Raw genomic sequence first — 27,130 nt, forward strand, 5'->3', positions numbered from 1 at the left:
CATAGAAAACATGTATGGACTGCCTCCAGCTTGTGGAGTGCCTGAAATACCACAAACAGCTATGCTATCGTCTCTGGAGTGGCTGAAGGACGCTGGAGGACCTCTAACGCCGAGGGTGCAAGCGCTCATTTCGTGAGGAAGCGGCGCTGGCCACCTCACCGAGACGCCCTGCCTCCCTCGGTCACCCGCCGCCGCTCCTCCTCTTGTGGCACCCTCAGCGCTGACTCACGTCAGCTGTAAGCCCGCGCCTGGCAGGCCGTGAGGCGCCGCGGGCACGCACAGGCGAGGCCGCCCTCCCGCCGCTACCTCAGGGAGCCGAGCCGAGCCGAGCCCCGCCCCGCCCCGCCCGCGAGCCGCGGGACGCGCCCTCGCCCACGCTGCCGGTACGCAGCAGCTCTGTCTCCCATTGGCTATCGCGGAGAAAGAAACTGTTCATTGGCTGAGCGGCTGGTGCGGTCAGCTTCTCCTTCCGGGTTCCGCGGCGCGCGGAGCCGGTCTGTGTGTCGGGGGCGCGGCCGTCGCTCCTCCTCGTCGGCGGGACGGGTGGGGTGGGGGAGCGGCAGCCGGCCCGGAAGTGACGGCAGGGCGGCTGGCGGGGACGCAGTTTGCCCGCAGGTTGGGCGAGCGGGCGGGCGGCAGGGGCAGCCGCGGCGGTCGGGAGCCCGTCGTTACTGCCGCCTGCGGCGGGCGCTTGCACGGCGGGGCCCAGTGGCCGCCATGCCGCCCAAGCCCCCCCGCAGGGCGGCCGCCGCCAGGAGCCAGCGCGCCAGCCCCGACAGCGGCTCCGCGCCGCTCGCCGCACCCCGGTAAGCGGCGCCCGGGCCGGGACCGTCCTGCGCGGGCTGCGGGCTGCCGCGGCGGGGCGGGTTGGGGAAGCGGGCGGGTTGCCCCGCCGCCGGAGGTGGCGGGCCCGGGGTGCTGCCGGGCTCCTGGTGCCCCGTGGGGCGGACTGTGCCTCTGCCTCGGCTCCTCTGCTGGGTGGGGCCCTGTCACCGGTGCCCTTCCATAGTTCCCGGCCCGGTGTGTAGTTGGCGTGCTGCACGGAGTCTCCGCTGGCGATGTCTGTTGCTTTTCCTAGGCTCGACATCGGCGAAGCTGACTTCGTTGTGCTCTGTGATGCTCTGAAAGTGTCCGAGGGCGTGAGGGAGAAAGCCTGGAAGACGTATGAGAGCTTATCGGCTGCGGATGGAGCTCTAGTGAGTACCTGCTGCTTGTAACTCATACCTCTGGTGTGGTATCTGTCCTGTGCCCGTTAGTATTGAACTAACTTCGGTGGGCTGGGGGGCAGGTGTCTCTCAACCAAGGCTTGTGCAGCATGACTGTTTTTACTAAGTGCAGTTAGACCGAAGTTGGATGTTGCCATGTGTGTGCCTATGTAAATCGGTTTCTGTATATCTCCTTTTCTTGTTAAAGTTTTCCAATAAAGGTATGGACTCAAGAATTCTTTTGGATTGGTAATAACAATAGAAAACAATACCATGTGATCAGCTAATTCTTCAAACCGCAAGTTATTTCAAATATGTCCGAGTCAGCGTTATACTAGTCATCCTGTTTTTCTATGTTTCCTTCCCACTGCATCTTTCTTTATGAGGCTGCAGAAGGGGTCTGAAAAAGGGTGTTGCAGAGAAAGGGGTGTTTGCATGTTAAACACTTTTTCTACCTGCATGCTAAACTTTATGTACTTATCGTTCAGGTATTTCCGTTCAAAGTTAGTCATTGGGCATGTGTAAACAGATTAAAATGTTAAGTTCTTTTCTGATTTTTTTAATTCCTTCTTAGTATATTGCTGCTGTCTCAACAAGCTTGCTTAGAGAACAGCTACAATACAATTAAATCATGACTGAGGCTTTCTTATACAGACCAAATTAGAATTTAAGATACCTGGGGTACTATGCCTGCTCTTGGGCTAGCATCCATGTATTTGTTGCAACTTCTGCTTATTCTTCTGCATCTTGAGCTGACCTGCCACATCTGTGCTGTCACTATCTGTGACAGCATCTGTGTTGTCTGTGGTTTTCAAACCACACTATGGGTATACCAGCTTTTGATGCATCTGAGTTTCACAACACAATACAGTTTATAGCATGGGAGAGAGACTGTGTACAACTTCTTAAGCAACAGATGCAATTTCTGGTCATGGATCCAAGGGAATATTTATTTAAAAGCATAGTCGAGCTCCTCTATATGAGCTGAACCAGAAGCAGTGAAAAAAGTGAAAAAAAAAAAAAAAAAGTGAAAAAAGCAAGTCAGGTTTCAGTATAATTCTGCAAATTTCACTTACAGGTGAAATTTTGTTTTTCAGTGTCAGATAAGATGCAGGGTGTTTGAAACCTTTCCTTTCAGCATCTGAAGATGACCTCCTTTACCTATTCAGAACAAGGCAACAACTAGATTTTTGTTATGGTATATAGCTAATATTTATTGTCTTGCAGTTAAGGCTTATGCTAAGAGCCTTTCATTGTGTAGGGAAAAAGTCTCCATTATGTTGTGGTTGCATGAGGCTTTAAGCAACCTTCTCGGAAGGTGTCACTGCCCATGGCAGGGGTGTTGGAGCTTATATGGTCTTTAAGGGATCTTCCAATCCAAACCATTCTGTGGTGATGATGATAAATCCAAAGCCATTTCCTCAATATTTCTAGTGTATCAGCAAGGTGTTGAAATGAGGAAGATGACAAGCATGTGCCTCCACAGGGAGCTCGCAGGCACTGGAGTTGCTTCTTCTAGTTGAGACCAGTGCAGGCTTCACTCAAGTTTGAAGTAAAGTCAGTTAACAGCCTGGCTAATTGCTGCTTCTCTTTGCAAGTGAAACTGTTATCACAGGGAGTCTGGCTTCTCAGGGTGACTCTGGTTCAGGTTGCAGGCACTCATGAGGAGGCTGTATTTAAATGCCCATTTCTTTCTCCCCTGTGGTGAAGGTAATGTGCTGGAAAGGCTGTCCCAGGGTTTGTCCTACAAGCACCAGCTGTGTATGTTTTAATCAACGTGGTTCAGTGCTAACCTGTTCAGTTCTGAACTGCAGCAGAAGCTGCTTACGTAGCAGCTTTCTGTTCTCAAGCAAAAAGGGAAATAGCAGGACACCAGTTGAGACAAAATACCTACCAGAACATTTCTGTTTAGCCCTGTTGTTGGTTTGAACTTGAGGAAGCTTAAATCATCAGACCACTGATGGAAATAGAGGTAGCATCTAATGATCCCACTCTCAAGCCATTTACAGAGCATAAAGACCTGAAACCTTACTTTCCCTGGCTTTGTTCTTTGTGGTCGATCTCAGAACTGTGCCTGCCAAGCCTCTCAGGATGCAGAGGGGACTTGTAGCACTAACTAGGAAGTGGTGTGGTCCAGACATTAGATATTGTGGTAACTTGCAGAGATTCAGGGTGCAGATGTGGGCTTGGGCCTAGTCTGAACACCTGCTGTATCCTTGCTCAATGAATATTTAGTGGCTTAAAGTGAAAACATCTATTAGTACTGTCCTTTTTGGCTCACTTAGGGTACATGTAATCAAGCGCAAAGAGACTCTGCAAGCAAGGTATATGCAGCTTAAAAGTATAAAGCAATTATTTTTGGCGCACACACACACACACACACACGACTGCTAGGATGGTGGTAGACTTATCAGCCTGCCCTTCAGTGAGAGACCTAGAGTCTTTGCTGGCCAGGCAGGCATCAGTCAGGAGGAGAAAGAATCATAGAATGGTTTGGGTTGGAAGGGACCTTAAAGATCATCTAGTTCCAAGCCCCTGCCAGCCGCAGGGACACCTTCCACTACATCAGGTTGCTCAAAGCCCCATCTAACCTGGCCTTGAACACCTCCAGAGATGGGGCAACCACGACTTCTTTGGGTGACTTGTTCCAGTTATGTTAGTATCCTCTGCTCCCTGGAATGAATCTTCTGTGCCAACATCTACTGAAGCCACTGGCACCACCAAAACTGGCTGGCTTACTGCTTTTTTCCTTCAGGATGTCACATCTTTCCACACAGGTATTTTTTTCTTTTGAATCTTTGTGCTGCTAATGATCCTACTTCTCTTTGAAATTTTACCTTTCTTATCTTGTGCAGCTCTGTACTGTAGCTTTTCTTACATTGCTCTCAAGTTATCTTGTTTTGGCAGCAGTTTAAGTCAAGGCTGTGCAGCTGCACCCTATCACAGCTGGGCCTGGAGTTCTTGAAACAGCTGAACCCCTGTGAGAAGTGTGGAGGAGAATGTTACACAGTCTTTCTGGAAAATGAGGCTGACTTGTAGTTGGAAAAACTAGACCTGCGTGGAGGTCTAGTTTTTGTTTGTTCAAATTGTTCAAAGTGCTACAACTGTCTGTTATATATGGTGGTGTTTTCCTTTGTAGCTGGAGAACATTAAGGCTTTCCTCTGTGACAGCCAGAGTTTAATTACATTCTTCTATAATGAAAACATAACTCAAAATCTCAGATAAAACCCCAAACACTGGTTCCAGAAATGGTGGACTGAATCAGCACCGTTGGTGTATGGTGTGATGGAAGGCATCTGATGCATGACCAGAAACATGTTTTATTTTTTAAATTCTTTTTATATCCAGTGAACTCCCACACAAGTTTATTGTAAACATTGCAGTGTATATGTAAATAAGAGCTTTTGCATTAGTGTCACACAAGGACTTTTGTTCTTTCTGTCATTTCTCTTTTGTACCAAACCAACCTACCCAGGAATACAAATTGTTTTAGAGTTGCTGTGCTGTTTTTACTGTTTTAATTTAAATCTCTTACACACTGACAGTTGCTGGCTTAGCAGTTGTTTCTGATGCTTGCTTCTCTCATGCTCTTTAATTTTTATAACTGTCCTGAAATCTGTATTATGAATCAATGCCTGTAAACTCTAGATGGACTAAATAGGTTTAGTGGATTTACTAATGTGCTTTGGTGAGCAGCATGTGATTGTTGGTGTGAGAAAGACTAGGAAAGGTACAGGAAGCCATACTAATACTGCTAGGAACAAGTTCAGGGCATTTGTTATGTTCTGCTACTGTTCGTTTTGGTAAGGAACAACAAAATGAGAATCTGAAATATAATATTGGGTGATGTAAGCAGAAAAAAGAAACTTGAGTGAATTGCTGCTTACTATGTTTGAAAGAAATGGTGTAAGGAACAGATGACATGGAACCAAACTTCTTCAAAGAAAATTGAAGTGGTTTAGGAAATTGATATAAATAAGAATCTGCCAAGGACCTTGAGGCATAGGGTCTGGTGTGCTTCAACCTCATCAGTCCCACTTGCTGTAGTATGTGGAGCATAGGTAGGAGCTTCATTTTTTGTTTGCTGTTCATAGCACTCTTTGGGAAATGTGGCCCACTGTTCTGCTGCTGCTCAGCTGTTCAGGCTCATGAATTCCTGAGTCGTTTTTATTAAGTGCCTGTCTAACCTGCTATTAAAAAAAATTCTGGTGGTGGAAGATCTGCAGTCTGCATAGTTAGTCCTTCCTAGTTTAACTCTTACCGAAGTACTACACTGATCTGTTTCTGTGTTGCAATTCAAGCCAGTGGTGATTAGTCTGTGCCCCGTGGGTGTGAGAATGCATTATTGCTGCCGTATTATTTTTTTTCCCAGAAAGTCTCTTGCACCTAAAGATGTTTCTGTCGTCTTTCCTTATTTTTAATTGCTCATCTTACTTTCTGAAATTTTCTCCAACTGATCACTTACACTGGTATGCAGATGCTGCAGAGCACTTGATTCGCATGACAGCTGAGCTGTGTTCTGAGTGGAGAGAACTTAGAAGGTGAGCTATATAGCTGAAGTGGAGAAGTGAATGAGTTCTTAAGTATAGCAAGGTTGCTCTATATAGACCAAGAAGTTAGTGATGAGCAGGTCAAATGTTCCAGATCCGTAAAATTTCACATTTAAATTAAGTCCATTTTGGTTGCAGTTTCTTATGAAAAAGAAAACATTGTACTTGGTAAACCACCTCAACCTCATGTTAAAAGACACGCAGAGGTTTCTTGTTTTTGCCAAAAGCATGAAACACACGTGAGCTAATAAAGTCTTTTATGTGTAGAGCTTTGTCTCTTATTTATAGAACTGCAGCCAAACTGAACCTGAATCCACTGAAGCTTTGGGTGGATGATCAGAATTATAGGTATTTTAGAATCTTCTGTTATTAAACAAAAAACAAGGAGCTACCGAAAGTCCCTTAGCAAACTTAAATCATCACCATGGCATCTTGCTGGTGATACTCAGTATTTTAGTAGCAGATGCGCTGCATGTATGTGTATGCACTTTAAAAGCATCGCTAACTGGCACACAGTTTCTTTGTTTACTCTTCTTCTGCCCATCCTGAGGGAAGATTGGTGTTGCTCTCAGTCTTGCTTCGTGCAAGAAAAGTGTAATGGGAAGTTTTCCTATCAGAAGAACTATTTTCATCAGTTCAATACTTTTCATTGACTTGTATTACTTTTAGCTAGTATTATATTTAATCTCTTGAGAACTAATAGTAATCTTCCATTCCAGACAATGTTCAATAGAAAATTTAAGCCTCTTATTGCTGAAAAATGGAGGATCTAACTGTCTTTCTTCAGAACTTCTTATATGTAGACAGTGGGTACAGTATTCGCTTTCAGATTTTTCTTTTCTAGGAAATTTTTCCTATGAATTTTGATTCTGATCAGTTTTCTATTGTGAATGCTTCTTGATTCTTTTTCCCTGCCATCTTACTCCCTTGTAGCCATAAACATATCTATGAATGTTTCCTGTACCATGTAGCTCATTCTCTATATTGATTAGGGTGTGTAGCTGAGTTTTTAGTAAGCCAACAAGTTCCACATAATCCCCTTCAAAACTTAAGGTATTGGTATTCACAGTGTGACATCCTGTATCCCATTTGAATCAAAACCACATCTACATTTGCATATTTGTCATGTACATTTCTCTTGACCTTCTTTTATACAACAGCATTTGAAGTTTCTATTCCTGGGTCACTTTTGTAGGCTGTCATCAAAACTTTTATCAGTGTTGGCAGAATAATAAACATCTCTAACTGCAAACTAGAACTGAGACTTCCTGTCACCATCTCCTCCTGTGACTGGTTTAGCACTGGAGAACCTCTTGAGGTAGAGAATAGAAGTTATTTCTGTTAGTGCCTTTAGCATCTTGCAACAACATCTGCAAAAAAGAGAGGCAAGAACCCCATTTCACAATAGTTCAGTTTGAGCATTTTAAGCCTATAACTCCTTCATGTTGTTCTCACTAGATTTTTGCAAACTGATGACCTGCTAAAATGGATCAAATTGTGGTAATAGTAAGTCCAGAATAAAAAATAAATATTTTGAAAGAGTTTGTAAGAGTTTTAGATCTTTTCCTAAAGAAAACTATATTGATTCAACAGAGCTGACCTATGTTACCCAGAGTTACAGCATTGGTTCCACAGAATCCTAAACAAAAAAAGAAAGAAAGCTGTATAGACTATTAGATGCTAAATAATCTTTGAGTTAGTGATTGGTAGGCTTTGATTCATGACGAGTTGAAATAAGGTCGCTGGAAGTCATCTTACTGAAACTGACCGACAGCCGAGGGCAAACACTGAGCCCCTGTCCTGCCAATTTTCTGTAGTGGTGGTGTAGCAACAAAGATCTTGAGTTAGGCTGTGGTCAAGAAGAAAACCCTCAAAATGAATTTCTGGCTGTGAATTTGTCTAGTGTCCATTCCCATGCCCTCAGTCCATCTGGGATGAATCATCTGTCTTTGGCTGTAAACAAACTGTTAATCTGTGTTATAAGATTGGCTCCCCTGGAGTTACGGCTCTGGCAAAACAGTTGAAGGGAATGATGCTGCTGCGTTTTTGCTTTACAGTCAGCTTTAATTCATTTGTGTAGGAAAGAACTTGAAAAAATTTGTTTCAGCCTGTTCTCTAATGGATGTCAAATTGGACCTAGAGCTGCTGAGAGATGCACTCAAGTGCTGCTCCTTTGTTGAAGCAGATGTAGGCCTGGTTGTTGTTGGGGATGTGTTTACAAGGATGCCAAATGTCTGAAGAGTGTTTTGAATTTGCTGTTTTAGGAGTCTTACAGGGCTGCACCCACACTTAGTTCTGTCTTCAGAATAGCTTTGTTTCTGAAACCCATGGTATATCTGGTTTGTTTTTTTTCTCCCCTGCTTCTACAAAACGTTGGTTTTTAGAGATTTTATGCTGAGATGCTGTTTTGGTGGAAGGGTACTGGAATCATAACTGATGGTTGCCTGGCTCCAAGTGACTAGGTTATGAACCATCAAGGTTGAACTCTGGATGGCATATCTGTCATTGTAGGGTGGCTTTTCTTTGGTGAAGGATGATGAGTTACAGCTTGTACCTTACCTTACTTCTAACCAGCAGAAGACAGACCTTGATTGTACATGTATGGTAGGAGAATGCCTGAAGGTGCTTGTTACTGTCACGCTTTACTAAACAGATGAGTTTGTGGTTTAGCTGTGATAAGTGGTTGAGACATAGCTGGAGAATAAAGTTCATAAGTATTTATTGCCTGTCCTTGTAATGATTTTCTATTTATTTCTTAGGGGTTTTCTCCTGATTCCTTAATCTTCAGTGTCTTGTTACAGTCAAATACAGTAACTTATAAAAAAGTAAATCATGGCTTTTGCTTTGCATAAATGTTCTGTGGAACATTATGTGGAACAGCTCCTATTTCAAAGCTTTGCTGAACTGTATGGGTAAAACTGATCTTGCACTCTAGGAGTAAGAGTTGGAGTGCTTGGTCTTTAATCTGTAATGTAAAACTTGTAATGGTTTGCAGTTATCAAATAACTGGTTGTTATAGTTAAATGTTTGCTGGAAGATATTTTGTTTTACTATTTCTAATCCTGTTTGGACAAATTAATGCTTTCCATATATTAGCCACTTTTATTGCATAATAAATATAAAAGCTCTTTTCTCTTTCTAAAAGGTTTCCAACAAGAAGAAAAAGGAAACATGGGGAGTCTGTATCTTTATTGTAGCCATTGATCTGGATGAATTAACATTCACTTTCACAGAGCTTCTGAAAAGTATAGGCATGAAGTAAGTGAATTTAAGTGTGTGAATTTACTTTCAACAATTAACTAGTCAATATTTTTATGAAGAGAATGTTTTTAAAGCATTGTGAGCCTTTATGCATAGCAGGCTAGTTGATTTTAAAATGAAAGTTACTTATGGGAATTCTGAATATTTTTGTAACTAGGAGGCTTGCTATCACATTTTAGTTGAGGAAGCAATGATACTTGTTTGGTTCAGCTGAGATTGGCTGTGATTGTGTCACACAGCTGATTATTGTTCTTACTCAACCTAAAGTCTTCAATTAAACTTGGTGGAAATTACATTTAAAATATTTTCCTTTCTTTTCCCGTGTTAAGGTTTTCTATAAAACCTTTTTTCCAACACTAGGCCAAGGCTAAATCCACAAGAAGTGGAAAAAAAAAATTACTCTTCAAATAGTTTGCCAGCATGCTACTCTTTTTCAAACATTTTAAGGCCAGCCTAAATTCTGTGCTTTTGTACATGCTTTTTCCTAGGGAATTTTTTTTTACTGTTACATTGTATATTCACTAAGTTCATAATACAGAAATTAAGATTATAGGACAATACCTGCTTTTAAGGTAAACTTAAGTGGCAACAGCAATAAGCATACCTTGTGTTAGATTCATCTAAGGACAGAAATGTAGTGCCATCTGCCTAATAACTGTATTGAAAGCATGTGCAGGAGCAGAGCCCGTCAATACTTTAGGGCAGGAGGCTAAGGCAGAATGCTGGGCGTGTTGTGGCAGTAGCCCCAGGCTTGGGCCAGAATATCTGTTTACTGGAAGTCATCTGTTATGATTGGACTTCTGCATGCCTCTTCTATCTTGCATCATCTCCCAGAGCAGTGGTCAGGTTCTATATTTCTATTTAATCTCTTCAGTCTTGGCTGACTTGGAACCATGTGGATGAAATCTAATTGCATTTGTGCAGCGACTTTCATCATGTTCCACCCGAGTACAGACCAACTTGTGCTGCAAACTGAAAGAGACTTTTTCCCGTAGGGTTTCAAAGAGTAAGCTATTACTCTGCTGGTTTTGATTTTAGCAATACTCAATTGCTTGTTAGCCCTGGGGTTTTTATCAGCGATAAGGTCAAACTGGCAGAGATTTTTACCAGTCATCTTACTCTCTAGAGCTACACAGATATATATTTGAAAGCTTTTTCATGCCACGGTAAAAGAATTCCTAAATGAACTTCTGACTGGGTTTATACTCTGTTTTTTAATCTGACGAAGGTAAAAAAAATCTCTCGGAATACTGTATTCTGATAAAGGATCAAAATACATTTGATACAGTTGAAATAGTTGAGTGTATTTGATAGCTTCCTCATTAATTTTCAGCAATGTGCTCATTTTGGTTATGAATATTACAAGATGATGTTTTCTTGTTGGCTGTAATATTACATGAACGAGTAGGGAAAACTTGTTCCCCGGTATAATAGTATTTAGAAAGTGTGAGGATGTCCTTGCCCCCAATACCTGTTGCAAGACTCGAAATTCCATATAATTCAATGCATTCATCTCTGTTTTCATTCCTGGGTGTCTCTTCAGCATGGATGGAGCCAAGGTTCGTGTTGTTAGAGTAGTAAGAACATTTCTGAAGTAGAACTTTAGGTAGAACAGAAGAGTGGAGATGTCTGCGTTGGATCTCTGTGCTTGTACTGGCAGAGTGAGGAAGAAAGTTGTGTCTACTTATCAAATTCTGACTTCCAGAGATAATACCTGTGCTAGCCAAGAAAACTAACTTTCTGTATTAGAGCCCATATCACAAGATGCCTCCGCTACCTAGTTGAACAGTATTCTTGCACCTGGATAATGTCAAGGTTGGGCTTGAGGTAGATAAATAGTGTTTCCCAAGGCAAGCTTCTCAGTCACTGCTAGTTGTAGTAAGAATATACTGCAGTTTAGTGAAGTAAGGCAATGGGTTTTGGTGAGGTGGATTGTTTTTTTTGGTTTGGTTTTTTTGGTTTTTTTTGGTTTTCCTTGGTAAGAGTTACTTCAGACCACTTATTCTCAGAGTTATGATAATCTGTTATATTTTTTCCTTTTTTTCAGTGTATGCTCGTTTTTCCAGTTTCTGAAAGAGGTGGATGTTAACATGGATACTGTAAGCACTAAAGTTGATAGCACTGTATCAAGGCTGAAAAAGAAATATGATGTATTACTTGCACTATACCACAAGTTTGAAAGGTAGTACGTGTGTTTTGTTTTGAAATTATGAATTCTTTATGGCTGTCAACATTTAAGTACCTACATTTTTCAAACTGTGCATTAGAAGAGACCTTTTAAACTCTGTGCACTAATATTTACAGAACAGCGAAGTGGAACTGTTTACATGCATTGAATAAACACATCTTACATTTTTACTCTATTACAATGGTTTGTTAAACAATCCTCTTGTTGCAGTACAAACAATAGTAAGAGTAGCATGACATTAAGCTTTCTCCAGATACAAAGAGGATTGTTATACTATCTAATATTTCTTTCATTTAATGGACTTTCTGTTTTTACCTGCGCACCAATCCCCAAATCCTGATCCAAGAGTTTCTTTCTAAGGAGCTCTGGAAAGAAAAAAGGCACAAATAAGATAGTTTTTCTCTCTCATATCTGGAACTGAAGGCTGTTTGTTCCAGTATCTAGGGGTGTTGCAGAGCCTGGTCTATTAGCAGTTCTCACTTGTAATCAAGGTAAATCTTCCCAAGTGTTTTAGCTGACTATACAATAAAAATAGAGGTGCATTCTCTTTGTGCAGAATAAATTGAATGTGCATATGGCAAAGTGCTAAGAGCTTTCTGTGTGGAACTTAAAAATCGGGAAATTCTCAAATGGATGCTTTTTTTGAAATGCTGTTACTCTGAGGTGGTAGGTTGCTGCACTCTGTTTTAACTTGAAGGCAGAGATGATAAAGGCATTAGATGCTTTTGCAGGCAAATAAGTGTTAGCACAGACGTGCTAACATCTGTATTGGCAAGATCTGATAGCCTCTGAGACAGTTTTTAATTGGTCTGTGAAATTCTCCATAGCATATACCAGTAAAAAACTGTTTCATATTAGTAAACATTGAAGCATCATTCCTTGGTGCTTGTATTGTTTGATACCATTGCTTCAGAATGCTGTGGTATTTCTCACCTGCAGAAATCAGAGTCACTGTAATGTGTTGCCTTTCAAACCACAAAAGGCTCTCAAATATCTCTTAAATGACCTTTGAAAGGGGTAGCAGGTCACCCCTTGGTAGTTTATAGAATCAAGGCAGAAATATGATAGAAGTTTTTTGTCTTTTCAAAGTTCAGTCAGTCACATTTACTGTTATCCTGGGTGTAATGTTTATATCAGAATGTTTTTGTAAAGTTTGTTGTTGTCTTGAAGCTATGAAGTTCTATGAAAGTTGTAAATTTATTTTTTTTTTTACTAATTGCAAGTCTTTCTGGGCTATAAAAGTGTCATTGCAGATTTCCACTGGCATGTTTTTGGTTTTGCTCTCCTCTAACTCCTCTTCACTTGCTTGCTTTTTTGAAACTTGAATTGCAGTAACAGTTTTTTTCAAACAGGATTTGAAAGGGTTTTTTTCCCTTTCAAGGGAAAAACAAAAAGGGGTTTTGTTTTTAAATAAACTGAGTCTATTTCTTGAAATGACATGTACCTAGAATAATTAGGAAGCAACATTAAACCACAGGGCTTGCAGTGACACTGCAGAAATAGTGAAGATTTTTAAATGCCCTTTTATAGTGTTCTGCACAGCCGTAGTACATACCTTACTGTGTTTTACAAGCCACTGAATAACAATGTACATATAAATCTTGTCTTTCTGGAAGAAAAAACCTAAATAAAAATTGTTTTGCTGTTTAAGCTTTGACATACACAACAGCATTATTTCAGCTCTGGCAGGGCTGTAGTTTTCTTGTTAATGTGTTGTCCAAGAGTCAGCATTTCTTTTTTTAAAGTTAGAATAATGTTTTGTGAACTGGCATGTTTTTACTGCATTGAAGTCAAAGATATTGCATAGTTTGCTTTCAGAAAAGTGTTTAAAAATAAGAATTTATTTTTATTTTCTAGGACTTGTGGCCTTATTTATCTGGAACAACCTAGTAGTGAGTAAGTTTGACTTCCCTAAATTGTGTTTGTTAAGATAAGATGTAAAACATGTCAGCATTTTATCCTTTAATGCATCAAGGTTGACCTACGTCACAGTATGTCAAGTGTTTAATTTAGATTTAGTGGGGACTTTAAGTTTCAGTGAGGTGATGAGAGCCACAGAAGTGATATATATTTGATTACTTCCTCCATGAAGGATCGCCACCCTATGATGGGTGTCTCGCCATGGTGGAAACGGAACATTTGGAGAGTGAGTTTCCTAATCATAGCAACAAATGAGTGGATGAAAAGATGCCTTAGCGACTCCCAAATGAGCTTGAGTTCATGCTGTGACTGGAGGTAGGGCATTAGTCAAAGGCACCAGAGAGAAAACAGCTTGTAACAGTTAGTTATCTACATTCACTTTCTTTTCCATGGATGATATGGACATTTCCTAGTTCTTGAATGAATTTACGGAGACTTAATTTTTTCAAATGTGTAGTCATATTTACGTAGGGAATGGCATGAGATTATTAGTAAACTTAACTGTATGGGAAATGTTGCATGTTGCCTTGAATTGTTCCATAGACAGTTAATGTGTCTCTACAGGATTTCTGCTGAACTCAGTTCTGTATTAGTCCTAAAAAATTACTGGATTACTTTTTTGCTGGCAAAAGGTGAGTTTTAATTAAAAGACAGTTACTTTAATGAATATTGTTGAAGTGAGTTTATGGATTTGTTTTACATGTCCGGCAGGAGACTAGCATCCTTATTACAAATATGCATAGTACAGGCCCAGAATGTTTTGATTGCGTGGCTTTTGTAACAGCCAAATTGCACGCAAAGAAGTATTACTATTCTTTTCACTGGTATATAATTCCTGTATATGAATATATATGTACTTAAGCTTTCTAAGATGATTGCTTTTGATTTTTTTTTTTTTTTTTTTTTTTTACTTTAAAGGTTGGTATTCTTTATTTGAGTCTATTCTGAGGTGCTTTATAGTCTGTCAGTATTTTCATAATGGATGATTACCTGAAAAAATTGGCAGATTACAAGATAGTAAATCCCTGAAATTATGTCATTTGAACCATTCTTCCTTGAAAAGACAGAAGTCCCAGTTAAAGCCGAGTGATGAAACAATTACAGTAGTTCATGGAGTCCTGGCTCATTGTACTACTCCTACAAAAAGGAAAGAATCATGTATCTTAATTGCTGCTTACTCCAGGCCTGTGTAAATCAGCAAAGTGTATGCATCTCTGCAATGGAAATCAGTCGTGGATCAACAAAGCTTCATGGAGCTTTTTCACTAGAATTCTCCAAGCATAAACATAAAGCAAAACTCACAAAGCTTTTTTTAGCCTGTTTTTTTACTGAAAATAAGGAAAGCTAAAATTTACAAGCAAATAGTTGAAGTCAAGGGGATCCTGGGTGATGCTTGGCAATTCTGATAGAAAATAGTTAGGAAAATTGCATGAGGAAATAAAGCATAAGCAGTGGTCTGTAGCTGTATTGAATCACTGTCGGCATTCCAGATTTCTGTGGTGAACGCCATCTTGGAATGGCCCTGCACATCTTCTCTGGCATCTGAATCGTAATTTGGGAACTGTTGGAATTACATAGTTCTAAAAGTTCTTTTCCTGCTAATATGTGTGACTTTTAAGTCATTTCATAAATTTGACAGGCTCAGCATACAGTGTGATACCATGTTTTGACTTTCTCCTCACTATATGCTGTCAGCTCCTTAGCAGCTTCCACCAAGCTTGTGTAACACCACAAAAAAGGAAGAATTGCTCAGAAATAAGAGGTACATGTAGGTAAAATAGTCTACACAGTTACTCCACTGTAGTAAAATGAAAAACCAGGAATGAGCACTGAAAGGTATGCATAGTGAATATATATGTATGCTATCTTTAAAGCAACAAACCTCTTAAGAAGCACAAATTTGAAAATCAAAAGCTTTTAAAGAACACTGTCATTCTGTGTCATGCTTTCTGAATTCTAATTATAGTGTTTTATTAAATGAACTTCTGAATATTTATATTTTTCAAAATTACTTTTAAAATTAAGTCAAATATTTCACAAAGATTTTCTTCACCTTTTTAAATGTTTGCAGGTAAAGTGTTACAAGTGGAAGATGATCTGGTGATTTCTTTCCAGTTGTTGCTGTGTGTCTTAGATTATTTTATCAAACTGTCACCTCCTGCTATGCTCAAGGAACCATACAGTAAGGTTTTTTAATTTTGTTCACTTAAGTAGGAAATAAGTTAGTTATATTTCTATTAGAGTCATGCTAACATTCATAATTAACATAATAAAACTTCTTAAGCTTATTAAAATGGATTTTTTGATGTTTTAGTTCAATTTAGATGATAGCGAACTTGAATTAAATTATCTGAACACCACAGTGTTTTTAATATAATTATTCTTTTTCTTTCCCTTTTTTTTTTTTTTGCCTATTCCTACCATCCATTTGCTATATTCTCTGCCGGTAGAAGTTGTTTAGGGACTTGTTAGAACAACAGTTTTACTCTGGCAAAAGAATTCATGTTCTAGTCAGATGATGACAGAGAACTATAATTTAGGTTTGTTTTGAGTTACAAAAGGCAAAGATGGTGCTATGACTCTTATTTCATTGACGTATAGCTACATGATGACAACAGAAATGTACAAGATACTGGGTGATACAGACATTTAGAAGAGTTATATGATGGGTAGAAAACCTAATTGCAATGGTAGCTCAAAATAAAACAGTAGAGGTAAAATCCCTTTTGTTAGTAGGTAGTGTCTCTATTTTAAGAAAAATATAATGGCTCTTCACTACAGAAACTTTTATTCAGCAATAATTTTTTGTACAGTCAGTTTTTATACCTAAAACCTGGAAAACCTTGCTAAAAAGGGAAGCTAAGCATTTATGGTGACTTTCAAAGATAGAATTCTATTTTTGTTCGATATATTCTTCTGCAAGCTATGGAATTGATATATTGAAGTATTTGGAGTCACAGTGTGTAGAAAGCAATTTTTTTTAATACTAATTAGTTTATTCTCTGCTGGGTTTGGATGCAACACTAATGCTTATAAACACTGTATTTATAGAACACTAAATCTGCTTGCTTTATTTCTTTGTTTCACAACTAAATATCCACTTGGGTTATAATTTAATAGAATAGATGATGTATTCACTGCTATATTCTTTAAGTTCCCTTTTTTGGGGGCTATTTATCTGACCTAGTAATTATTTGTTGCAGGTAAAGACAAATAACCTCACTTTTACTCCAGTGCCAGTACAAATAAAGGGTGGGATAGGATGGGCTTGTGGCAAGCAAGTCTCTACCTACCTCCAGTACTATTTTGAATTTAAATTTGTTCTCCTTAGTAGTTCAGGCATTATTATTGCTACTACTTATTTCGGATGTTATAAAGCAGATCTTTTTCAAAGAACACTGAACTGAAACTACCTGGTTTTGAATTCTGTGTTCACACTGATTTATAGTTTTTTAGTGAAATTATGAAGACTAGGAGCTCATTAATAGAAACAGTTTGGTTCTGTGCGTTGTATCTTCAGAAGAAACTTGCCACTTAAGACTTAATTGCAAATATGGGTATCACTGTCATAAGTGTAAAGCATTAGATTCTAACTTGAAGCTGTGTGATATGTGCAGGTGCTGTGTAAACTCTCAAACAGTGCTTCATTCTTTCAGGAAATAAGAAAATGTATTGTTCAAATTCTCGTAACTGAGAGGCTTTGTGTTGTGCCAAATGATGTCAAGCTTTACAATCTGACTAAGGCTGAGGGGATTAAGGTGCAACCACCTGAGCAGTGTAGCTTGTCAGATTTTTCTCAAAACAGTTATCGAATTACAGATAGAAATTATAGATGAGAACAGCATACTGATTATAGTATTAAATCAACAATATTTAATTATATTAACCTATGTTATGAGTGTAATTCACATACTTCAAGCTGACAGTATTGAAGCCATCTACTTTGAGCTTAACAGAGTGAAGTATTTTCACCTCACTGAATTAAGGTGGTTTTTGTTTTTTGGTTTTTTGGTTTTTTTTTGGAGATCATCTTCAAGGTGAACTTGTTTGTTCCTACTTGTATTTGGGGAAGGGAGGAATTCCCACAGAACCATATTGCAGGTTCCCACCAGCACTTAAGTCTGTATAGAATCAACTAGGTTGGCAAAGACCTTTAAGATCATCAAGTCCAAACATTACCCCAGTTCTGCCAAGTCCACCACTAAACCATGTCACTAAGGGCCTCATCTACACGGTTTTTGAACACTTCCACCACCACAGATTCCACCACTTCCCTGGGAAGCTTCACGGACTTTATTAACCTTCAGACACATAGCATGAAGTTACTCTTTCAGCTTCTTGTTTTACGCTTCTGTAAGAATACAAAAAATAGTTACTCCTCTGTGAAAAGGTAAGACTTTCTTAGCTTTGCAGAACACATGCTTATGTAAGTAGTGCTTATACATAGCACTACTTACAGAAAGTGCTATTACATTGTGTTGGATAGCTTTTTAAAAACAAAATGTCCAAATACCGATACATTTAAAAAATAGTTTTATTTTTGTATAGGTATTCTGCAGTGAAGGTTTCTTACCCAGCAGAACAGATGAAAAGGGAAACACTTAAGAAGAGGACTTGAAAAATCATATAAAAATTTAGATAGGTTTAAAATTTTAATTCTCTTCTTTAAATGCCTCTAACCTGGTGATTGTTCTGAATATCTTTCCAGAGTCTGCTGTGACTGCAGTGGCTGTTAATGGTTCAGCTCGAACTCCAAGAAGAGGTCAAAACAGGAGCACACGTACTTCAAAGCAAATTGATACCGATACAAAAGTTATTGAAATCCTTTGTAAAGAGCATGATTGTAATTTAGATGAGGTAATGCCTGTGTTTTAAAGCCTGTTAGACCTTGCTGCTAAGCCCCATCTGGAATATTAATTTATTAAAATGTTTTTTTTAGAATCTCAGTACTTGTGCTTGCTTAACTATTCTCTCAAGTTCAGTAGTGAAGGTATTCTACCATTCTGTAGCTTCTCCAGAACATAGGTAAAAAAACCCAAAAAACCCAACAACCAACCAGATGTAAAAACCCAACAGAGGAAAACCCAAGCTCTTTGGTATGGGTGACAATTTTGCGAGGGAAACTGAACGGTGAAGAATGGAGTATGAAGTTAGAGGCTGATCAAAGTGTGTAACATGTGGACGCAGGGTTGCTCTGGGGTTTCACAGCTGCATGATATGAGAAAATGTACACAGCAAGTACACTGCTTCTGTGGGGGATTTTAAAGACCCCATTCTCCTTTCCCTTCTCTGATATATCCATTCCTGTGTAAAAAGGACTAACTCCTGAATATCCAAGCAGATGGTGGAAGTGGAAATGTTAGAGGACTGGGAAGAGTGCAGTTCTTTCCTGGTTTAATAGTTTAATGCAGTGCATAATCCATTGCTGGAACATTATGTAAGCTTATGTATCACATGGATATGTAAGCAATTTCATTTTTGCTTTATAGAAAACAAAACTGTTATAGAAGTGTCTCAGTTTCTTGATTTAAAGATGCAAAAGCAGTGTGTGCGTGGCTGCCTCTGTCTATTACTAATGTTATGGTTTTTCTTTTTTTTTTTTTTTTTTTTTTTTTTTTTTTTTTTTTAGGTCAAAAATGTGTATTCCACAAGCTTTATTCCCTTCTTGAATTCTGTTGGTATTGTAGCTTCAAGTGGGCTACCAGAGGTAATTGGAGGAATTTAAGACAGTTCAATAACAGTGCTTTACTTCATGCCGAATTACTTAAGATTGCCTTTACACATTGATGAAGTTCTAATAGGTTCTTCTAAAATCATCTAGCAGAATGCATTGTTTTTCAGGAATGTGGCTTAGCAGGGATTACAGTCTTCATGGAGTATATTTAGCTTTTACATTTGAATTTTATAAATGAATTTCCTGAGGCTGAACCAGTGCTTTTGCTCAAAGCAAAACATGACATTGGAGTTGCATATCCATGATCTTGGTGAGGCCATTAATCAAAAATACAACTATTAAAATATCAGGTCTCTGAAGTCAGTCTATAAATGCATACAGTCTTAAATTACACCCCTTAATTTAAATATAATTGAGACATGTTACTGTAGTCATGGTGGAGAGAGATCCAAAAGATGAGGCTCATTTCAAAACTGGCAGAGTTTGGACTCTTGTGTTCATGTAGAATTACTTTCATCTTGCTGAGTTGTAGCCTGGATGCAGCAGACTACAACTACATGCAATTGCATGCAAGAGTGTGCCTTAGAATGTAACTTCTTGCAATGTGTTTATATCCATCATTCTTAAAAGAGTGAGTTTGTCTGTGTGTCACCTATACATGTGGTAACCTGAAATTTTGAAGCTGTGTAGGAGGTATTTGCAGCTTGCTTTTTCTTGGGACTGGGAGGGGACTAATTTGGGTTTGTGTGCATTTGTTTCCTGTTTTTCTAGCAGGAATTTGCCAGAGCACAGCATCATTTAGCATGTTTTGAGGGCTCAAGGAACAGATAATAGAGGTGACTGCCGCCTTCTGCAAAAGCACAGCAGCAGATTTGAAGTGGAGATTAGTATCTGGCCCTAATAAAAAATTCCTTCTAATTAACATTGGGCACTCAAAATAAAGAAATCAAACCAAAACAAAAACCAAACCGAAAACTAACAAATATTCCCATGAAATGAAGTCATATCAATATGGGATCTAATCAACTAAGAAACGTTTAACAGTAGCTTAAAAAACAACAATGTGGATATGAAATAATGGTCTATGTTTTTTGTAGAAATAGGCATGTCTCAAGAGCTACAGCAGTACAAATATTAATATGAAATGGGGAAACTTCTTATACTCAGAACAGGAAGCTTTGAGTTTGGGCCTTGGCCTTCATCTCCAAACCAGCAGAGGCAGGGACTGAGCTAATTGTTTTAAGGACAGTCATTTTACATTTCCTGCTCCTATATACACCTCCTTTTTTCTGGAGGGGAAGATTTAAAAGCCTGGAAATGTTAGTTTGATTTGCAAGGCTATGTCTCCCACTCTATCTATTTTTAGCTTCTTTACAGTGCCAAGACTTACATTTCTTCAGAAAAGTGTCATGATCTTGGATTGTTTTATCTTATAAAAAAATTATCTTTCTTTGCGTGTGGGAATGATAATTTTCCTCTGGATGTATTTTAGCTGTTGTGTAAGAAGTGACTTTGTGAGCTCCAAGGTCATTCTCTTAGCATTTCAGCATTGTATTCATGAGGTGGGACTAGCTTATATTATTCAGTAAATTCAGTCAAACTCATTCCTGTAAAGTTAAGTTGTTGGGTTTTTTTTTCTCTCCAATATTTTTTGAGGTTGAAGTTATCTCGAAACAATATGACGAGCTCTATCTCAAAAACAAAGATATAGATGCAAGATTATTTCTGGATCATGATGAAACTCTACAGCCAGATGTCATGGCACGGTAATATTTCTATTTGTTGCTTTTGTTTTATAATAGAAAATGTGAACTTGCATTGTTTTCTGCCTCCTTGTGTTATAAATGTAAATCTCTGTATCCTGTTGACCTCTTTAAGTTTGTTGTTCAGCTAAGGTATTTCTGGCATCACCAGACTTGCTCTACATTATCACTTAAATAATGAGAAAACATATGGGTGGGACTCTACGTAAAATTGTTTGGAAGCTCTACTGTAATTCTCACTCACTCTGTGCAAGCCCCTGTCATCCAGGGGAAGCTGAGGACTCATAAGGAGAAGGCTGAGGCCATGTCATGCTAGTTGATTAGATATGCCCGAGGCAGTGTTATAGCTCTGGGGCCAGCTGGCATGGAATGGCTTGGGGCTTAACTGTCCAGACTCTCCTTCCTAAAACCAGATGGTGGCATTTGGAAGCTGCCTGCCGGAAGTGGTCTTCAGCCCATTTCGACTTCCAACCTGTACCCAGACATTGTTCGGGGCATGATAGTTTGCATGGGACAAAAGCGTGGTGTGGGTGGTTTAGAAGACTAAGAACAATGAAGTACCAGTACCCAGGCACATTCCCTAGTGCTGTTCAGTAATACAGATGTTATGGATCTGCTGGAGTGGGTCCCAAAGATGCTCAGAGGGCTGAGGCACCTATCCTATGAAGAAAGGCTGAGAGAGTTCAGGTTGTTCAGCCTGGAGAAGAGAAGGCTCTAGGGAGACCTTATAATAGCCTTTTAGTACTTAAAGGGGGCTTAAAAGAAGAGGACAGACTTTTTACTAGGGCCTGTAGCGACAGGATAAGGGGAGATGGCTTTAAAACAAGAGAGGGTGGATTTAGACTAGATGTAAGGAAGAAATTTTTTTATGTTGGGGTGGTGAGACACTGGAACAGGTTACCTAGAGAAGTTGTGGATTCAAGGTCAAGTTGGATGAGGCTTTGAGCAACTTGATCTAGCTGAAGATGTCCCTGCTCATTGCAGGGGGAGTCAGACTAGATGACCTTTAAAGGTTCCTTCCCAAACTATTCTGTGATTCAGTTTCATTTTTTCGGTTGTGCACTTAAATTCCAGTGTTTCCTAACAATTCAGTGTTTCCATAACTTGATCTGAGGTCACAGTGTGAGTCTGTGACTTTGTGCTAGAAAAATACATTCATTTAAGATTGGATTAAAATGGAGGTAATACCAGCTATACTTATAAATTAAGCTGTTTGTAAACGGAATTCTAAAAAAGAAAAAAGAAGTTGAAAGGAAACTTTGGAGGTCTTCTAGTCCAACATCCTGCTCAAAGCAGATCTACTTGGGAATTGTTCTAAGAATTGGAGTGGTTGGATATCTAGATCTTCTAAAAATCTATTTCACAGTTTTCAGATTAATAAGCTTTGATAAAAAACGTTATTTTTTTGGATTACATTATTTATTCATGAGTTTGTTTTCCAATTCTGTAGCTCACAGGCGGACAGGATGCCACTAAAACCCAATTCAGATGAGGAACATATTCTCATACTTCCACAAACTCCTGTTCGGTATGAGTTTTTCTTTTAAGCTATGTTCTTTTGTTTAACATCCTAACTAGAAATATTCATCTTTAGAGTAGTTGTTTTAATTTTAAAGCAACTGGGGTTTTGGGTTATGGTGTCTTTTTTCTTTTATATAAACCAGAGTGAAGTTCTGGTCAGTAGTAAGCAGTGAGCAGGTACTGAGGGGTGCTGACTGCCCTCAGTTCCTGGTGCAGTTGTTGGAAAACAGAAAGCTTTTTACTGAGTTGTCTAAGAAATATATATTGTCTGTAAAACAGATTGTTGTATTTGTTCTTGTGAGACTGCAACTTTATACTTCCATGGTAGTACTTATGTATGCTCTATTTCCATCTTCCTTTCCCATCTTTACTTTAGCTCTGTATCTTCTGGCTTCCTTTCCCGATACCAGATTGTATATGCACACACATTTCTTCTCCCGTGATCTTTTTCTTCTTAGTATTGATTTTTCTGTAAGGGAAGATTAACCATTTTTCCCTTGTGCCACACAGTTTTTTGACAAAATTGGTATGTTTTTTGCCTAATGGTGCTTAGAAATTCCTGGACACGCAAGAACCAACCAGCTGTGTCATTGCAATGTCATATGCTATGTGGACAAACAGAAAAGTCCCCCCAGAGAGTCGTTCTTAAGTCATAGACATTAGGGTCATGACATTAAGTCATAGACATGCAGCTGAGATAGATATTGATCAAGTTGTGAAATTAAAGAACTTTTAATCACCTGTGTCTACAAAAGGCTTTATTTGATTGCCTTAGTGGTCTTTTCTAGTCTTATGCTTCAGATCTTTAGGTGCCAGTGATGCTTTTTTAGGCATAAAGGCATCAGTTTGCCTTTCAGTTCCCAGACTGAATGTGCGATTTTGGGAACTAGACCATCTGTGGCATGCAGTATATTTAACAACAAGTTCCTTGACAACTGCCATTTTTGGCAGATATAGGTAGCTATTGATGCTTTTCAGTTATACTGGAAGTAAAACCGTCTAACATTGTGAAAGGTGCTTCATAAAAGTTTTTTACATGGACGCTGTATTAAGAAGGTCCAGGAGGACCAAGTTTCTGCACTGCTAAAACTTTGAAATGTGCTGAACCAGCTTTGATCTTCAGAGGAGGCTGAGCAAGATATTTACATTCTCTCCATCCACACTTGGGCTTTTCTGTGAGCTTTCCAAAACTGATGGCATTTAAGACAGTTCAAGCACAGGCTTATTCACCAGCAGTGATTTGGGCTGTATTGTTTCTCATAAAGCCACAGAATTGTCACTAGATGGCAGTAAACCTTTGATCAGCAGCGCAGAGTGGAAAGTGTATCGTTAACTCCCTGTATTAACTAGACCGCCTCACAGGATATGTTGAAAGCGCCATACTTATTATTTTGAATCTTCTTATAATGTCTTCTTTCTGGATGTAATCACTTTGGATCTGGTCTAAAGCGTCCTGGAATTGGTGAGAATCTAATAATTTTCATCAGTGGATTTGTGTCTGGTCATTTATATAGAAAGCAGTAGATAAAAATGGGTGTAAGTACTGTTTCAGAGCATAATGAGAATGGGTTGTCTGGTTTTATTTTATTTTTTTTATTATACTGTCCTTATGCTTTTTCTTATCACTTGCAGTGTTTTGGCAGAAGTCCACATCCTTTTCCCCTCCCCTAATATTTTAAAACTTAAGAAGATTTTATATTTAAGATCCTTCTAATCTAGCTACAGATAGAGCAGATAGAAAAAGGATTACAGAAATTGTAGCCTTTCTATTGGAAATGGAAGGAATTGAAGGTAAAGTAAGAATTTAAGTTTTAATGTGATTTGAGTTCAGATCCAGGAAGGGAGAAGGCTCTGTGTTCTCATGCTGTTGCCAACAGGAATGTTGACAACTCTGCCTCTGAAAAATGTATTTCAAAGCATCTGTGTTAAAAAAGGCTGCATTTTCATAGAGTCACAGAATCATTTGAGTTGGAAGGGACCTTTAAAGATCACCTAGTCCAACCCCACTGCAGTGAGTCCTTCTTGGCAGGTCTGCTCTCAATCCCTTCATCCCTCAGCCTGTATTGATACCAGTGGATGCCCTGGCCCAGATGCAGGACCTTGCACTTGGCCTTGTTGAACCTCATGACGTTCACATGGGCCCACTTCTTGAGGTTGTTTGGGTCCCTCTGGATAGCATCCTAATGGTGTGTCAACTGCTCCACTCAGCTTGGTGTTGTCTGCAAACTTGCTGAGGATGCACTCAAATTGTTTGTTATTGATGAAGATCTTAAGCAGTACTGGTCCCCGTACAGACCTCTGAGGGACACTGCTCATTACTGATCTCCATCTGGACACTGAGCCATTGACCACTACCATCTGGATGTGACCATGCAACCAATTCCTCATCCACCAAATAGTTTACCCATCAAATCCCTATCTTACCAATTTAGAGGCAAAGATGTTGTGTGGGACCTTGTCAAAGGCCTTACGGATGTCCAGATAGGAAACATCCATAGGGCTTCCCTTGTCCACTGATGTAGTCAACTCCATTATAGAAGGCCACTAGGTTGGTCAGGCAGGACTTGCCCTTGCTGAAGTCATGTTGGCTGTCTCAAATCACCTCCCTGTCCTCAATGTGCCTTAGCATAGCTCGTAGGAGGATCTGTTCCATGATCTTTCCAGGCACAGAGGTTGAGGCTGACAGGTCAGTATTTTCTTGTGACTGCCATATTTTAATACACTTTACTTATTACACTTGGGAACAGGTGACCTGAAACATTAAAGCTGTTTTCATTCACCAGACTTTGTATTATTTTTTTACAAAAGCCAAAGAGGGTTTGTTTTGTTTTGGGTTTTTTTTTTTTTTTTACATACAAGAATTATAATTCCATTTTTATTGCTTTTAAAAGTGCTTGTTAGTGTTTATTACTCAATTTATGCCCTTTTTGGTTATTTACTTATAGATTATAATAATTCTAATAATTAAATGATTAGATAAAATTAGATTATTAGAATTTAGTGGGTAACACAGTACAACAGCATTTCCCAACAGGTTGTTTGATAACTGGGGTGAGAACTAAAATCAGAGTTTTTTGGGGTGGGTTGTTTGTAGAATTGCTGTTCAGTTTCTGGAAACTGTCAAGCCAACCTTAATGTGTATTATGCATTTTATTGTATTTTTCCAGAGCTGCAATGAATAACATTCAGCAATTGATTATGATTTTAAACTCGGCAGCTGATAAACCATCAGATACTCTCATCAAGTATTTCAATGTAAGTGACTAGAAGGAAGATTGGTGAAAGATTCTTGGGATTATTGCTCAAGTAAAATACTCGCCTGTAGATTGTATGTGTTGGGAGACTTCCTTTTTAACAGTCATTTTTTGAAGAAGTATATTTTAATTGGGATGGTTTAAATGTAATTACTCGTTTTGGAAAGCACTTCTGTCTAATTGATGTGTTGTGGAACGCTTTAAGTTCTTAAATCTTTTTGCTATTGCACTAAATACTAAGGTTTATTTTTGTATGTTTATGTATGTATGATGGAAAAAGAAAGGGATATAAAAGGGAGCTGAAGAAAAGGAGTTTCTGCTTGGAGGGTCTCATGTCCACATTCAGCAACTTAAGTTTCTAACTTAAAAGGCATCAGTGTCGATGATACTAGTTGCATTTAATTGAGTTAGTTGCAGCTAGTTGCATATGAGACATGAAGTGGTTGTTACTGGAAATTGATGAACATATACAACGATTCTATCTTCTTAAATGCTCCACTTTTATTTATGCGGATGAGCTATATTGAGAGATACTACAAAGTGAAGCAGGACTAATGTGATTAAATCATTTAAGATGTTTTTGCAGTAAGATGTCCTTTCTTTGCATTTCCTTCCCCTGCCCTCCTTCTTGTATTTTATTAGAATTGCACAGTGAACCCTAAGGACAGCATCCTGAAACGAGTGGAAAATCTTGACCACATCTTCAAAAAGAAATTTGCTGAAGCAGTTGGACAGGGATGTGCTGAAATTGGCTCGCAGGTAACTAGCATTTTGGTTGAGTATTACTCATTTGAACTCTGTTGGTACTAGCTAATGTGAGACCTGACTTACTGACTGTCCTCCTTCAGTGCATATCAATAATGGTAAAAAGTAACAATATTCTTTTCAACTGAGAAACGAACAGGTATTTTTTCCAAAACAGCTGCAAAGATAGTATTCCGCAACTTATTTGTAAGATATAAGGAGCAACAAGAAGTGGGTGGAAATATGTTGGAAATATTTTAATGAAGAATGAGAAAATTGCAGGGTAAAATACATTTAGTGAAACATCTATTTATATTCTTTCATGGCTTTGTTCAGCTTTGAGAAAAGAAGGCTCAGGGGAGACCTTATCAGCATGTTTCAGTATTTAAAGTGTGGCCACAAAGAAGATGGAGACTCTCTTCTTACAAGGAGTCACATGGAAAAGACAAGGGGAAATGGGTACAAATTACTCCTGGGGAGATTCTGGTTGGACATCAGGAGAAAATTTTTCACAGAACAATCAGCCATTGGAATAATCTCCCCAGGGAAGTGGCGGATTCCCCAGCGTTGGTCACTTTAAAGATTCAGCATGGTTCTGGGCCATCTAGTTGAGATCATGCTTTGCCAAGAAAGGCTGAGGTCCCTTCCAGCCTGGTATTCTATGATTAAGGTAGCTTAGCCTGAAACTGCAAAAGGTGACTCACTTCCTTATAAAGTCAGTAGGCTAGCTGTGCTTTCAACAAGGGTTTTGGAAAACAAATCCAACCAAGTTTATACTTGACAGCCTGCTGTCTGTCAGCTCTACTTTTTATCCTGTTATCTGTGAATCAGCATAAACACTTGATTAAGTCTTCGTATGATTAGGTAGTCACAAACCTTAGTAGCCTTTGAGGCCTCTCCAGTGCTATTGGCAAATGGAACTGGGGACGGACAATGACTTTATAGTGGCTCTTCAAAAAAATTAACATGTTCTTAGTTGTTAGAAGATGAGGGTCTGCCTGCTGTAGTCTGTTTAAACTTGATTTATTCCTGAATTTCTTCTTTTTTAA

The 27,130-nt window shown here is 39.0% G+C and overlaps 1 protein-coding gene across 2 annotated transcripts in view; it reads left to right on the forward strand.

Moving 5' to 3' along the window:
- Window positions 1-486: 486 nt before the first annotated feature.
- RB1 (RB transcriptional corepressor 1) overlaps window positions 487-27,130 on the forward strand; it is a 73,740-nt gene continuing 47,096 nt past the window's right edge. Inside the window, exons 1-13 of one of the 2 annotated variants that reach the window (XM_030476565.1) lie at window positions 487-806; window positions 1,079-1,196; window positions 8,902-9,014; window positions 11,065-11,199; window positions 13,063-13,101; window positions 13,690-13,757; window positions 15,197-15,307; window positions 17,834-17,982; window positions 18,755-18,832; window positions 20,456-20,565; window positions 22,013-22,090; window positions 25,251-25,338; window positions 25,980-26,096. In XM_030476565.1, the coding sequence (XP_030332425.1) occupies window positions 718-806; window positions 1,079-1,196; window positions 8,902-9,014; window positions 11,065-11,199; window positions 13,063-13,101; window positions 13,690-13,757; window positions 15,197-15,307; window positions 17,834-17,982; window positions 18,755-18,832; window positions 20,456-20,565; window positions 22,013-22,090; window positions 25,251-25,338; window positions 25,980-26,096 (1,293 nt within the window). In that variant the 5' untranslated portion in view covers window positions 487-717. Of the gene's footprint in view, window positions 807-1,078; window positions 1,197-8,901; window positions 9,015-9,891; window positions 10,024-11,064; window positions 11,200-13,062; window positions 13,102-13,689; window positions 13,758-15,196; window positions 15,308-17,833; window positions 17,983-18,754; window positions 18,833-20,455; window positions 20,566-22,012; window positions 22,091-25,250; window positions 25,339-25,979; window positions 26,097-27,130 lie in introns of those variants that run through there. The other variant, XM_030476566.2, reaches the window with a different exon arrangement.

Source organism: Strigops habroptila, chromosome 2 (assembly GCF_004027225.2).
Source record: "Strigops habroptila isolate Jane chromosome 2, bStrHab1.2.pri, whole genome shotgun sequence".
NCBI classification, from domain to species: domain Eukaryota; kingdom Metazoa; phylum Chordata; class Aves; order Psittaciformes; family Psittacidae; genus Strigops; species Strigops habroptila.